Source organism: Gekko japonicus, unplaced genomic scaffold, assembly GCF_001447785.1.
Source record: "Gekko japonicus isolate JY-2015 unplaced genomic scaffold, Gekko_japonicus_V1.1 scaffold425, whole genome shotgun sequence".
NCBI classification, from domain to species: Eukaryota; Metazoa; Chordata; class Lepidosauria; order Squamata; family Gekkonidae; genus Gekko; species Gekko japonicus.
Window position 1 is genome coordinate 202,875 of NW_015176464.1, and position 14,276 is coordinate 217,150.

The following is a 14,276-nucleotide window of genomic DNA, read 5'->3' on the forward strand; positions in this document are numbered from 1 at the left end:
TCAGCTTAGAGGGAACACTGGCCCTGACCCAAGTGCCTGGGACATCTGTGGTAGATTATGATGCTGACTGTGCCTTGAGGAGCTAATGCTAGCACTTTATTAAGTTGTATAGTTATGGTTTTAAATTTATGCTTGATTGGGTTTTATTATTTATTGTACTGTTTTGTATTGTAAGCTGCCCTGAGCCGGCCTTGCTGGGAGGACGGGGTAGAAATCTAATGAATGAATGAATAAATAAATAAGTGGAATAGAAACATTTTCAGTCTGTCATTAAAACAAATTCCTTTTGTCCATCCTGAAGCTACTGCCCATTAACTTCATTGAGTGTTCCCTGCCAATTCTAGTACCGTGGCCTAGTGAGAAAAAGTTCTCTTTATCCATTTTCTCTCTCCCCCCCCCCATGCATAGTTTGGTAAACATGTTCCCCCTTATTTGTCTTTTCTCTTCATGTGCAAATGCAGAATAGCAAAACTTGTATTCTAGGTTTTAGGTAGATAGGTATTTCTCAGCAATAGTACATGTTGCTTTATAGAATATCATACCCAAACCAAGCAAGTTGTATGCAGGCCTCTCTTCAAGGAGCATTTGTACTAAATGGACTGCAGAGAGAGAACAAAGAAAGGGATCGGACAGCTGAGGCCTTTCTGCCCTTATTTCATAGAATCCTAGAGTTGAAAGGGGCCATACAGACCATCTAGTCCAACCCCCTGCCCTATGCAGGACATCCTACCAAGCCAGGTTACCCTCAGCTGCCCAAAGATCTCCTGATCTCACACATGAGTCTCCTTGATGCCCCTGATGTCTGGTGTTCCTCCCTGAGGGTACTTCTCCCTTTTTGCTTCAGATCAAAGCTCAGAACTTCCATAACATTTTTGTTTTGTTTTAACATCCTCTCCCAGCCTCCCCTCGTAGCCTTCTGCAGACAGAGTTCTCCTTGGGGCCTATTGAACATATATCTACTGCAGTTTGACCATCCGGGAGATCTGCATTCTAATTTCTTGTTCTGCCACATAACTCGCTCTGAGATTGGTACTGAGTAAGCGGGTCCCATTCAGCCTAGCCTACCTTGTGGAGTTGTTGTGAGGATGAAAGGGGCTAACAGTACCACTCTGCACTGCTTAGCAAAAGACATACAAATGTTGAAATACTTGTCCCTGCATATATCGTATACCTCCCGATGGGCACTTATATGCTGGTGATGGTCATGAGTGCATGTCTGGGCTTACGATGACTGGGAGTTCCAGTGACGCTGCTTTTGTGCTTCCTTGGGGAAAGTGTGAAAATATAATCTTTCATGCAACTGGTCCAGTGGAGTAATATATGTATCACAGGCTGGAACTGCCTTTTCCTCATAATTTTTGGGGACAAACCGACCCAACAACATTATTTCCTGTTTCTTTTTACAGGATCTTAGGCCACTGTATGCAGGACGATGCCACTACTTTTCAAAAAGCACAGCCCCACCAGAGGTGAGCAATTGCAGCGGTTGTTCGCCACATAGCTCGCTCTGAGATTGGTACTGAGTAAGCGGGTCCCATTCAGCCTAGCCTACCTTGTGGAGTTGTTGTGAGGATGAAAGGGGCTAACAGTACCACTCTGCACTGCTTAGCAAAAGACATACAAATGTTGAAATACTTGTCCCTGCATATATCGTATACCTCCCGATGGGCACTTATATGGCCACTCTGCACTGCTTAGCAGAAGACATACAAATGTAATGAATAGAAAATAAAACCCCACCTCTACAGTGAAGTTGAAATACTTGTCCCTGCATACATCGTATACCTCCCGATGGGCACTTATATGCTGGTGATGGTCATGAGTGCATGTCTGGGCTTACGATGACTGGGAGTTCCAGTGACGCTGCTTTTGTGCTTCCTTGGGGAAAGTGTGAAAATATAATCTTTCATGCAACTGGTCCAGTGGAGTAATATGTGTATCACAGGCTGGAACTGCCTTTTCCTCATAATTTTTGGGGACAAACCGACCCAACAACATTATTTCCTGTTTCTTTTTACAGGATCTTAGGCCACTGTATGCAGGACGATGCCACTACTTTTCAAAAAGCACAGCCCCACCAGAGGTGAGCAATTGCAGCGGTTGTTCCATCATTTGCTGCCACACAAACAAGCAATTCAGTCAGTCAGTCAGTTTTTAGTCGGTGCATAACCAGCGCAATCAAGCCGAAAGTCCAGGTTGACTGAACAGACTGGCAAACATGCTGCTTGTCTAGACTGCAGGAACCAGCCTTTCTAGTCTTCTCCAGTGAGCCCAGTTCTCAGGAACAGCCGAGGAGGAGATAGATGTGTGTCTACTCTGAGCTACACCCTTTCAGACTGTGGGTGGAGGACTGCAGGGCTGCACCCTTGTCGCCAGAGATGGATGGTTACCAGAAAGAGGGCCTTTTTTTGATAGTGGCTCCTCGTTGACTGAGCTGCTTGCCTGGCAACTTAAAATTTAAGCTTCGGGCAGCACCTGGTGAAACTGGTTCTTACATATGTAGGCATGTGGTTGTTTTTTTTTATCTGTGCATCTTTTCCCTTCTCTTTTTATTTTTAGCACTGTTTTACTAGCTTTGTGGTTGTTGGCTGGGACTCTGGTGTGTTTTATTGGGCATTTTAGGGTTATTTAGTTTGTTTTTCCCCCTCATGGATCACTGCCTTGTCATGGCGAGGGGGCTTGCGTGGTTCGATGAGGCTGTGGGCTATGCCGTGGAGGGCCACCCAAGGTGGACAGGCCACAGCAGAGAACTCAGACCAAGCGTGATCCCCTGGAGAAGGAAATGGCAACCCACTCCAGTATTTTTTGCCAAGAAAACCCCATGAACAGTATCAAAAGGCTAAAAGATATGACACCGGAAGATGAGCCCCTCAGGTCGGAAGGTGTCCAATATGCTACTGGGGAAGAGCAGAGGGCAAGTACAAGTAACCCCAGTAAGAGTGAAGCGGCTGGGCCAAAGCCAAAAGGAAGCTCCGTTGTGGATGTGTCTGATGGTGAAAGGAAAGTCCGATGCTGCAAAGAACAATACTGCATAGGAACCTGGAATGTAAGATCTATGAATCAAGGTAAGCTTGACGTGGTGAGAATCAAGGTAAGCTTGACGTGGTCAAAAATGAGATGGCAAGACTGAACATCGATATCTTAGGAATCAGTGAACTAAAGTGGACAGGAACGGGCGAATTTAACTCAGAAGACCATTATATCTACTACTGTGGCCAGGAATCTCGTAGAAAAAATGGTGTGGCCTTTATAGTCAACAAGAGAGTGCAAAAGTCAGTACTGGGATACAATCTCAAAAATGACAGAATGATTTCGGTCCTACCTTGGACTGCAAGAAGATCAAATCAGTCAATCCTAAAAGAAATCAACCCTGACTGTTCCCTGGAAGGCCAGATAATGAAACTGAAGCTCAAATACTTTGGCCACCAAATGAGAAGGGAGCACTCACTGGAGAAGACCCTGATGCTGGGAAAGATTGAAGGTCAAAGAAGACGGGGACGGCAAAGGATGAGATGGTTAGACAGTGTCACAGATGCAACGAACATGAAGTTGAGCAAACTTCAGAGGATGGCGGAAGACCGGAAGGCCTGACGTGATCTGGTCCATGGGGTTGCGAAGAGTCGGACTCGACTGTGCGACTGAACAACAACAAAAAAGTTTGTTTTTATTGCCGTTTGCCACACTTGGAGGCTAGTGGTTAAGAAAAGGGGCACATACATCTTTTGAAATAAAGAATGGCTGGATGCTTTTCCTTACATTCAGAAAACTAGCTTGTATGGGGAAGGACTTCCAGCCTACCATGCTAGTTTTCTGTGTGTATAGACATAATTTGTGTGTGGAAAAATATTCAACCATATGATTAGAAGAAGAAAAGATTGGATTTATACCCCACCCTTCACTACCTGAAGGAGTCTCAGAGTGGTTTACAAACTATCCCTTTTCCTTCCCCTCCCCACAACAGACACCCTGTGAGGTAGGTGGCCCTGAGAGAACTCTCTCGAGGACTGCTCTTGAGAGAACAGCTCTGAGAGAACTTGTGACTGACCCAAGATCACACCAGCAGCTGCATGTCGGGGAGAATCAAACCTGGTTCTCCCAGATTAGAGTCTGCGCTCCTAACCACTACACCAGACTGGCTGTCAGATTACCTCCCCCCACACGCATACACACATCAGACTACTGAAAACTAGGCCAGAGCACACTGGAATTGTGTTTAAGAATATCCTGCCATCCCTTTTAGAATGTGTTTTCCCCCCTGAATTCTTTTGTTCTGTGTTCACACAGGCAGTCTGCCCTCTCCAGCAGCGTGGCCCCTGCACACCTAAGATCAGGACCAACACCTGTTTCTGTTGTGACTTGTATAATTGTGGAAGGTGAGTAACATGTGAACGGAATATAAGATCCTTGCAGCAGACTGGAAGAGAAATTAGTGGCAAGGAGCTAACAGGATACAGTCATACCGTTCCCATTGCATAGAACACTTTCCTTTCTTCTCATCTTGGCTGTATACCTGTTTACCTGCCACTCAAATAAAAATGGGAAAAGAGATCAGAATTTGGGACTGAGGCATGGATTATTGAGAAAAAGGCTGTAAATAGCCATATTGGCCCATGCAAAATCCAGAACAAGGAGAAAAATCCATGCGATACCTTTTATTAAGGACGTCCAGAATGACTAATACCTTTGTGCTCATATTCGAGTGCATCAGAGCTTTTAATCAGGCTAAATGTTACGAAAACTAAAGAAAACAGTTTTCCAGGTCAAGATCTTAAGACTCTGTCTTGCCAGCCATTGGTGTGTTAGATGCTGACAGGTTCACAGACACTAGTTTAATGGGTTCAGATGTTAGATTGCAGCACTTGCATTCTGAGAAGAAGCAGCAAACAATGGAAAGTCATCTCATTTGATTAAAATATAGAATCTATCAAGGCCCAAATGTCACTCGGAAACCCATGTGAGAAGCCCAGTTCACTTTGCAGGCTGAAAGCAGTTGGCAGTTTGGTAGGTTGTTTTTTTTCATGTTAATGTTTCATCTTAGACCTTTATTGTGACACCAGTCTCTCCCTTTTCTCCTCTCCTTCCTCCACCCCTTTCCCAGGGTTCTAGTCATTTTCCTAATTTTCACCCTTCCCTTCTTGCTCCCTCTTCTCTCTGCCCTTATCATCTTCCTGTGCCCCTTCCCTCTCCCAAATCCCCCTGCCCTTCCTTCCATTCTTGTTGTCTTTCTCCCTATAAATGTGGAGATGGCTGTGTGTGTGTGTCTGGTAGTTAGATTTTTCAATATGATTTTGTGACCTCTGGCTGTGGGTTTTGGTGGCAATCCATCCCATGAAACATCCGTTGCCTAGTCTAGGCTTTAAGCAGTGCCTTAATTTGGCACTTTTTAATCAGCCAGGAGCCGCAAAGATACTTCAGAATACAATGAAAAGCATCCTCAGTTTTGGGACTGCCCTCCTCCACATGCATTGTGTGTAGTTTTCTTTTTTTGTTACTCAAGCATTCTGCAAGACTGGGGTTCTTAAAGATGCTATTTCTCTATTCAGCAGAGTGGAGATTTCTGGTGGCTACTATGAATACATTGATGTCAGCAGCTGTCAAGACATCATCCATCTTTACCATTTGCTGTGGTCAGCAACCATATTGAACATCATCGGCTTATTTCTAGGGATCATCACAGCTGCAATCCTTGCTGGCTTTAAAGATATGGTAAGGAAGTTAAAGCGCATCAAAGTAGCTGGGGACCTCATAGGAGGAACCTCTTTAACACTCCAGTCCCATACACAGTACCTCCAATCGAAACCCATTGAAATCAGTTGCAATGTAAAATTACTAGGGCTTTGATAAGTAGATTTGTCCATTAACACCTGAGTGAGTGTGATTGGCAAGGTCCAGCTTTATTTGGTGATGCTGACAGCTATGAACGCATATGAAGATGCCTTGTACCAAGTCAAGCCATTGGTCCATCTAGTTGAGTATTGTCTACTCGAACTGGCAACAGCTCCTTAGGGTCTCGGACAGAGAAAGGTCTTTCCTGTCACATGCTGTCAAGCAGTCCAAGCCTGAACCCTGTGGGTTCCCAGGGCAGTGTACACAAGAAACCACTCCTTTGTAAAAAATATATGAAGTTTATTAAATACTTCCAGAAATAGTTTTTGTTTGTAGGCAACTCTGAAATCTTGCAGCAAGAAAACAGGAAAAGCTAACTTTTACTCTCTAACATATTTATACCTTGCATTGGATGGTTCCAAAAGGTGGAGGCGATGGCTTAAGTGTTCTCTACACACTGTCGAGCTGCGGTTGCTCAAGTGGTTAAGACGCTGAACTGCAGGCTGCGGAAGGTCAGTAGTTCAGCAGTTTGAGACCCGGGTTGCCGCATGACGGAGTGAGCTCCCGTCTCTAGTTCCAGCTCCTGCCAACCTAGCAGTTCGAAAGCAAGAAATTGCAAGTAGATAAATAGGTACCACTTCAGTGGGAAGGTAACAGCATTCCGTGCACCTTGGTGTTTAGTCATGCCGGCCACATGACTACGGAAATGTCTTCGGACAGCGCTGGCTCTTCGGCTTTGAAACGGAGATGAGCACCGCAACCCTAGAGTCGGACTCGACTGGCTTTCGAGCAAGGGAACCTTTACCTTTACCTTTTTACACATGCACTGCAATGCAAGTCTCAACTTACCCCAAATCTCCAAAGTTTGCCCTCCTTCATTCAGACTTTTAGTTCCATTATAGTCTTGGGCCAACCAGCGTCAGGTGACGGTAACAATCCAATCGGCACATTCTCACTAGAACTCTCTAGAAGACTACAGCATCACTCCTGATTCCCCCCCTCCCATCAAGTGGGCCACAGGTTCTTAAGAAGAGCCAATGATCACATTCCTAACTCTGGCCTTGAAGATGATAAGGGCCATTTAGGCAGAGAGGCCCAATTGCTAAGACCTGCAAGATGGACTAAGCCCATTAGTATTCACATTAAGCCTTTTGGAGAAATCAGGGGTGCGTTTCCTCACACCTGCTAGCTGAGATCCTTTAAGGGGGGAAGTGCCTGGGAGCTCCCGTGTGAAGAAAGTATGTGCTCTGCTGACTCAGCCATGGCCCACGTAGAGCTCAGCAAAATGCCATCATCAGATTTCCCACCTCTTTAAATCCATTTGCATAGAGAAGAGAGAAGAGACTGGATTTATACCCCGCCCTTCACTACCCAAGGGAGTCTCAGAGTGGCTTACAAACTCCTTTCCCTTCCCCTCCCCACAACAGAGACCCTGTGAGGTAGGTGGGGCTGAGAGAGCTCTGACACAAACTGCTCTTTTTCAAGACCAGCACTGACAGAACTATGGCTTGCCCAAGGTCATCCAGCCAGGTGCATGTGGAGGAGTGGGGATTCAAACCCGGTTCTCCCAGATTAGAGTCCGCACACTTAACCACTACACCAAACTGGCTAGCAAGCCATGGCTAACCCAGATTTGATTCAGGACCGTAGCACTCGGGTGGGGGGGGGTTTACCTTTTTTGCCTTCACCATTTTCTTGCTGCAAACACCACCACCCCCCTCCGGAGCTACAGTTTCCATTCTAGGGGAAACTTAGCATGTGCCTGTAATTATTTTGCTAAAATAGCAAATAGCAGCTGGTGGTTTTCCTCAGGAAAAAAAGCATTACCCCCTCCTTTCCCAGTGCCCTGTGATGCTCATAGCGGATATTAATAGAATTTTTTAGAGACAGGAGATCTGATTGTGGGTTTCCAGTGCCTTGTCCACTTGATCCCAACGTGGCCTGTTTTTGAGGCTGTTTTGGCATGTTGCTGTAATAAGTAATGGAAAGGAAACACTAATGGTAGCCTTCCCTTGTAACAACCTTTTGGGCATTCAGTTGTATCTCCTTTATTTCTTCAGTATTTCAGAAAAGGATATGTTGACATTTTGGTATTAATAGTTTGTTTTTTAAAAAAATCTTCACCCAGATAGGTAAATGGTAGACCATGAATCAGTTAAAATGATTTATGTGGTGAAACAGCTATAAACATTACCCATAAGGCTCGTGCCGTTTTGTGCCAACCTTTCAGGGAGTTCTCTTGTACAAATCTCACTGAAATGAATGAAAGCTATGTTAATGGTTCCCATTCATTTTCTTGGCGCTTGCACAGGAGAATGTCCTGGTGGATTGGGCCCAACGTATGCCTGATATATCAGTCCCTTTATAATTTGTGGTTCTTTGACAGTCTTCGGGACTGAAGCAAGCAGAAAGCAAAAAACAGAACATCCATTTGATTTTTAATCTTGTTTTGAAAACCATAAATGAATTCCTTAAAGTCGAAAACAAATGGGATTAGCTTCTTTTTCCAATCTCTTTTGCAATATCCCAGCCTCCTCTTGCCTTTGGATAGCTGGACCCATGTGCTAATGGATTTTCCATTATCTGTGCTTTCCACAGACTCCCTCGCTTCCTGCTCTTAACTGTACAGTTGAAAATGCTCGGCCCACAGTATCCTATTACTCGAGACCCCAGGTGACTTCGTATAATACATATTATCACAGCACTCCGCATCTGCCACCATACTCGGCGTATGACTTCCAGGTACGGTGCATCAAAACAGTTCAAGAAACAGTTCTCTTTCTTATGCCAGTAAATAGGAAAAAGACGTCACCCAGTTATACTTCTTTGCTTTTTTGTCTATGTCATCCATCTATCTATTCCATCTTCTGAAATAAAAACGATTTCATCTTTTGCCTTGCTGGTGCTTCTTCTTGCACCACATCCTTATTCAATTTCAATGTATTGATATTTGAATGCATCCACGTGGCAACTGCACATGGCCTTACTTTTAGATATTTAGAAACTGTTTATAGAAACATGTGTGTAGATCTGCCACCACTGCTGTTATTCTTTTGTCTTTACCTGCTTTCATTTTTTCCCCCTTTTTCTTTTTTTTTTTAAAAAAATCTTATTTGGTTGCTGAGTTTTAAGATTTTTTTCCCCTTGTTCTTTTCTCCTGTTTTCAAAAAATAAAGCCCAGTTTCATCCTGCAGCCTGCAGTTTGTGGAAGAGAGGCTGTCTGCTATTGTGTAGGCTTTAGCCCTCTTCACACAGCACTGCCTGCATTGAGATCAATGTGCAGTGTGAGTGCCCACCCCCTGCCCGTATGCAAATACCTGTTTCTTCGTATAGAGCCCATGCATGCATCTGAAATAATACTCCCGATCACTTGGAAGGAAGCCTACAAGCATAAACTCCATGCTCAGGAGCCGGTGCTCATGCATCAACCAGAGCACTCATGCCTGCTCCCTCTCAGTGCACATACTGTCATGTGTAGAGTGCTTTTGACATGTACCCTGGGAAGAGGCATGCTGCCCAAAACTATCAGAACGTTTTCATGAAGGCCAACAACTCCTGGTGTGTTGCCATGTCCTCCCCTCTCACATTTGCCAGCTCCAGGGACAAGAGACAAGGGTGACTAAGCAGAACCAGTTGCAGTGGGACTTGACCTCCGGCCATTTAGTTGGTGTCGTGACAGGACTTGGGAGGCCAGCAGTTCAATCCTAAGCAGAGGTACACTGCTGAGATCATTAGGCTCAGAAGGATTGATCTGTGTGTAACTATTGCATTGCTGTTGACTCTGGGCCATGAGGCTCACAGGGTGACCTTGGATCAGTCACCCTTAGGCTTGCCAGTTGCCCCTCACCACTCCCATTCCCCACACTTGCTTCGTGGAGCATGGGGGGAATGACAGCATGGGTGCTTTGATGTCAGTTCTGGGTAGGCACCGAGAAGTGATGTCACAGCATCCACAGTGTTCTAGGAACTTCTCCAAATTTCTGTGGTTTTACCATAGAGATTTGAGGGAATTCCTATAGTCCTGCATCCTCTCAGCCTAACCTACTCGCTAGAGTTTTTGAGAGGGGAACCAGAATGATCTGAGTTGATATAAAAGAGCTTCGTGTTACTATAGATAGATAGACAGAGATCATAGATATGCGCGCGCGCGCACACACACACACACACACACATACATATATATATATTTCGTTTGTTTTATTTTTTTTTAAAGCAGAGCTTTTGCAAATTTGTATACCTTAATAACACTTGCAGAACTGGGATTCTGGATTCTGAACTTCAGTTTTTTTTTAGCTCAGGGCCAAGCAAGATGTGACGTTTTCCCCTGAGTCAGGTCTGGGTTCCTCCAAACTGACTGTCATTGATGTCAGTCAGACGACAGCTCCTGGAAAGTGATTTTCCAAGTGCCACAGGCCAGATTCAGATCAGGACGGTGGTGCTGGGAGATTCAACCTTCTCCCCCCCACACACACACTGTTTTGCTGACCTCTAACCAGGCCCTGTAGATCAGAAGAGTTTAATTGTCCAACTTTGTAGACGAGAGAGCCTGCAAGCCCCCAAGGAACCCTAAGTCATAAGAACATAAGAGAAGCCATCTTGAATCAGGCCAATGGCCCATCTAGTCCAACACTCTGTGTCAAACAGTGGCCAAAACCCAGGTGCCATCAGGAGGTCCACCAGTGGGGCCAGAACTCCAGACGTCCTCCCACTGTTGTCCCCCAAGCATCAATAATACAAAGCATCACTGCCCCAGACATAAGTGTTCAGTCTATACCTTGTGGCTAATAGCTATTGATGGACATCTGCTCCATATGTTTATTCAGTCCCCTCTTGAAGCTGTCTATGCTTGTAGCTGCCACCACTTCCTGTGGCAGTGAGTTCTATGTGTTAATTATTCTTTGGGTGAAGAAGTACTTCCTTTTATCTTAAGCCTACTGTTCATTAATTTCATGCAGTGCCCATGAGTTTTTGTATTCTGAGAAAGGGAAAAGAGTACTTCTTTCTCTACGTTCTCTATCCCAGGCATAATTCTGTAAACCTGTATCGTGTCACCCCTCAGTAATCGTTTCTCCAAGCTAAAGAGCCCTAATCCCTATAACCTTTCTTCATAGGGAAGGTGTTTCATACCCTTAATCAATTTAGTTGCCCTTTTCTGCACCTTTTCAGATGCTATAACGCCATTTGAGGTGTGGTGACCAGAACTGTAAACAGAATTCCAAATGAGGTCGCACCATAGATTTGTACAGGGGCATTATTATATTGGATGATTTGTTTTCAATCTCCTTCCCAATAATCCCCAGCATAGCATTTGCCTTTTTATTGTTGTTGCATACTGAGTCGATACCTTCAGTGAATTATCTACCATGACTCCAAGATCTCTCTCCTGGTCAGTTACTGTCAGTTCAGACCCCATCAACGCATATTTATAGTTAGGATTCTTAGCTCCAATGTGCATTACTTTGCACTTGCCCATGTTGAACCTCATTTGCCACACTGATGCCCACTCGCCCAGCCTCAACAAATCCCTCTGGAGCACCTTCACAGTCCTCCCTGGTTCTCACCACCCTGAACAATGTCATCCGCAAAGTTAGCCACTTTACTGCTTACTCCCAACTCTAAATCATTAATGAACAAGTTAAAAATCACTGGACCTTAATACTAAGCCCTGCAACACTCCTACTGCTTACTACCTTCCACTGTGAAAACTGCCCATTTATACCCACTTTCTGTTTCCTGTTAATCAGTTTTTAATCCACACGAGGACTTGTCCTCTTATCCCATAACTGCGGAGTTTATTTAGAAGGCTTTGATGAGGAACTTTATCAAAAGCTTTCCAGAAGTCTAGGTAAACAACATCTACTGAGTCACCCTTATCCACATGCTTGTTCACCTCCTCAAAGAACTCTAAAAGGTTAGTGAGGCAAGATCTTCCCTTACAGAATCCATGCTGATTCTTCCTCAATAGCTTTTGTTCATCAATGTGCCTACTAATTCTATCTTTAATAAAGAATTCCACCAAATTACCCACTATCAAAGTTAGACTAACTGTCCTGTAACTTCCCAGATCTTCTCTGAAACCCTTTTAAAAGATGGGGGTTACATTAGCTACCTTCCAGTCCTTGGGAATGGAGGCAGATTTTAGTGATATAATATTTTTGTCAGGAGATCCACAAGTTCACATTTGAGTTCTTTCAGAACTCTTTGATGTATGCTATCTGGGCCTGGTGATCGGTCAGTTTTTTAATTTGTCCATCAGTCATATAGGACCTCTCTCATCACCTCAATCCGACTCAGCTCTTTTGACACCCTTCCTGAAACTGGCGGTTCTGGACTGGGCAAGCACCTCCCATCTTTCACAGTGAAGACAGAGGCAAAAAATGCATCCAGTTTCTGTGCCATTTCCCTATCATCCTTTCGTAATCCTTTTACCCCTTGGTCATCCAAGGGCCTCCCTGGCCGGTTTTCTGCTACTAACGTATTTGAAGACATTTTTATTGTTGATCTTTATATGTTCCTCATAGTCCCTTTTTGCCTGTCTGATCACCGACTTGCATTTTATTTGCCAAACCCCATGCTCCCTTTTATTTACCTCACTCGGACTAGCTTTCCACCGCTTAAATGAATCCTTCTTACCTTTTACTGCTTCTATTACTTCGTTAACCATCAGATGACCCACCATCGTTATCGCCATCTCCGAGTTATGTGTGGTCTCCCACGGCACCTCCTCGCTACTCCCCACCGTATTTCCCGCCCTTTGAAAAGCCGCCTCCTTACACACCATGAAGGGAATCGGAGCGCTGCCACTAGAACTCTTGGTGAATGTTTTTGTACCAGGGAGGGGAGAGCACAGACCATGACACTGCATACATAGAAATACAAAACAGGGGGACTTGACGGCACTTTCTCTTGGTAGGTTGTGCCTGGGAGAGACACTGGTGCGATTTAATGGCAGTGAAAAGTAGAGCTCCTGCATCAGGCACCTGCTTTTTATTCATTTATTTTAACAATGCGGATAATGGCCGCTCTTGACTCTTAAGAAAGATGCTGTTTGGGGGACTTGGTTTGAAAAAAATGAAGATAAGGACCTACAGTTGACTTAGGTCGCTTGGCACTTTTGAAAGGTGCTTATTAAGTGTGTTCTTGATTCCCTTTGTCCTTTTTGCCAAAAGGTGTACAAAGCCTGAAGGTAGAACACCTGCCAGTTTACCTAGAAGTTAATTGGCCACATCAGTTAAAGGAAGAGCCAAAGAATCTAGGGTGTATAAAAGAAGTGCTTTGGACTGCTGCGAGAGAAGAATGTTCTACAATATATGCGGCCTTAGATGTACACACTGAAAATGGGCCTTAGAAAGGGGACTGCTGAAGGGTGGGGTTGTCTGTAAGAGGCATCGGCCTGGTTTTCTGCAGTGCCACTACAGTGGTGTACAGTGTGCCAACAGTACTATACTGACACACCCAGGATGCATCCACACGCCATTAGCTATTGCACTACCATTGCACTATAGCAGTCATTCACACTTGAATTTTCCTGTGTGGAGAAAGCAATCCAGTTACTAGTGATTGTTCTACCACCACATTCAACTGTGTGTGGCTACAGCCCAGCAAGTAGTAAAGCATAGTTGAGAACAAAGGCTGCTTTATGCATAACATTTGATTTATGCCACATGTTATGTAACCTTTATTCTCCTAAGTAGGTTTTCCAGTATATCAAAAGATAACAGGTGTTATACCAAAAACTTTCTGTCCCCCTCAACAGTATCTGAAATATCAGGCACCACAGTGGAAGCTGACACATGATGTTCATTAAATCGTTCCTAGATTTAACCATTGTGAGTCTCTCAGGAAGCAGGGTTCAAAAACAGAGTTCCATTGTCTTCAGAAGCGTGCAGCTTGACCTAAACTTCATGCATGCATGCATGCATTCTTCAGAATGTGATCGGCTTTATACTGTATACTATTGAGTCCTCTGCTAGTGTAGTTCCTTGGCAGCTGAAGTCTTCCAGTTGACACCTCCACTGAACACTGTAATATTTAATGGGACACATGGTGAAGAGCCATGATCACTTATGGTTTCTAGGCAGAAGTCCACCATAGGATCAATCCTAAACAAGTTCACTCAGAAGTCCCATTTTATTCTATGGGTGGGGGGCTTTCCCCAGGAAGGTGATTTTAGGATTGCAGCCCATGCCTCTTCTTCTGTCCACAGAAATAGTCCACTGGGAAAGCAGAACTGGACCAATGGCAAACTTGGCTACCGCCTTGTGAGAAGCAGCAAGCAGCCCCTTCTATGTCTGGGTGGCTTTCAAGGGCTGGTTGGATTTTAAGGCCAACTTAGGAACAAATTACCTAAGTAATCGTGTCTTAAGGATGCTGGCTCCTGCTTCACTGATCATATTTTTTAAATCATAGATTTTTTACTGCTCATGCACAGACAATTTTTTGTCCCACTG

The 14,276-nt window shown here is 44.5% G+C and overlaps 1 protein-coding gene across 1 annotated transcript in view; it reads left to right on the top strand.

Moving 5' to 3' along the window:
* The window catches only part of TMEM255A (transmembrane protein 255A), a 35,781-nt gene extending 21,513 nt beyond the window's left edge, over positions 1–14,268 (top strand). Inside the window, exons 6-11 of the mRNA XM_015427043.1 lie at positions 1,407–1,469; positions 4,285–4,373; positions 5,547–5,706; positions 8,425–8,568; positions 9,261–9,282; positions 12,494–14,268. Coding sequence (XP_015282529.1) covers positions 1,407–1,469; positions 4,285–4,373; positions 5,547–5,706; positions 8,425–8,568; positions 9,261–9,282; positions 12,494–12,609 — 594 coding nt within the window. The 3' untranslated portion in view covers positions 12,610–14,268. The remainder of the gene's footprint in view (positions 1–1,406; positions 1,470–4,284; positions 4,374–5,546; positions 5,707–8,424; positions 8,569–9,260; positions 9,283–12,493) is intronic.
* Positions 14,269–14,276: the final 8 nt, after the last annotated feature.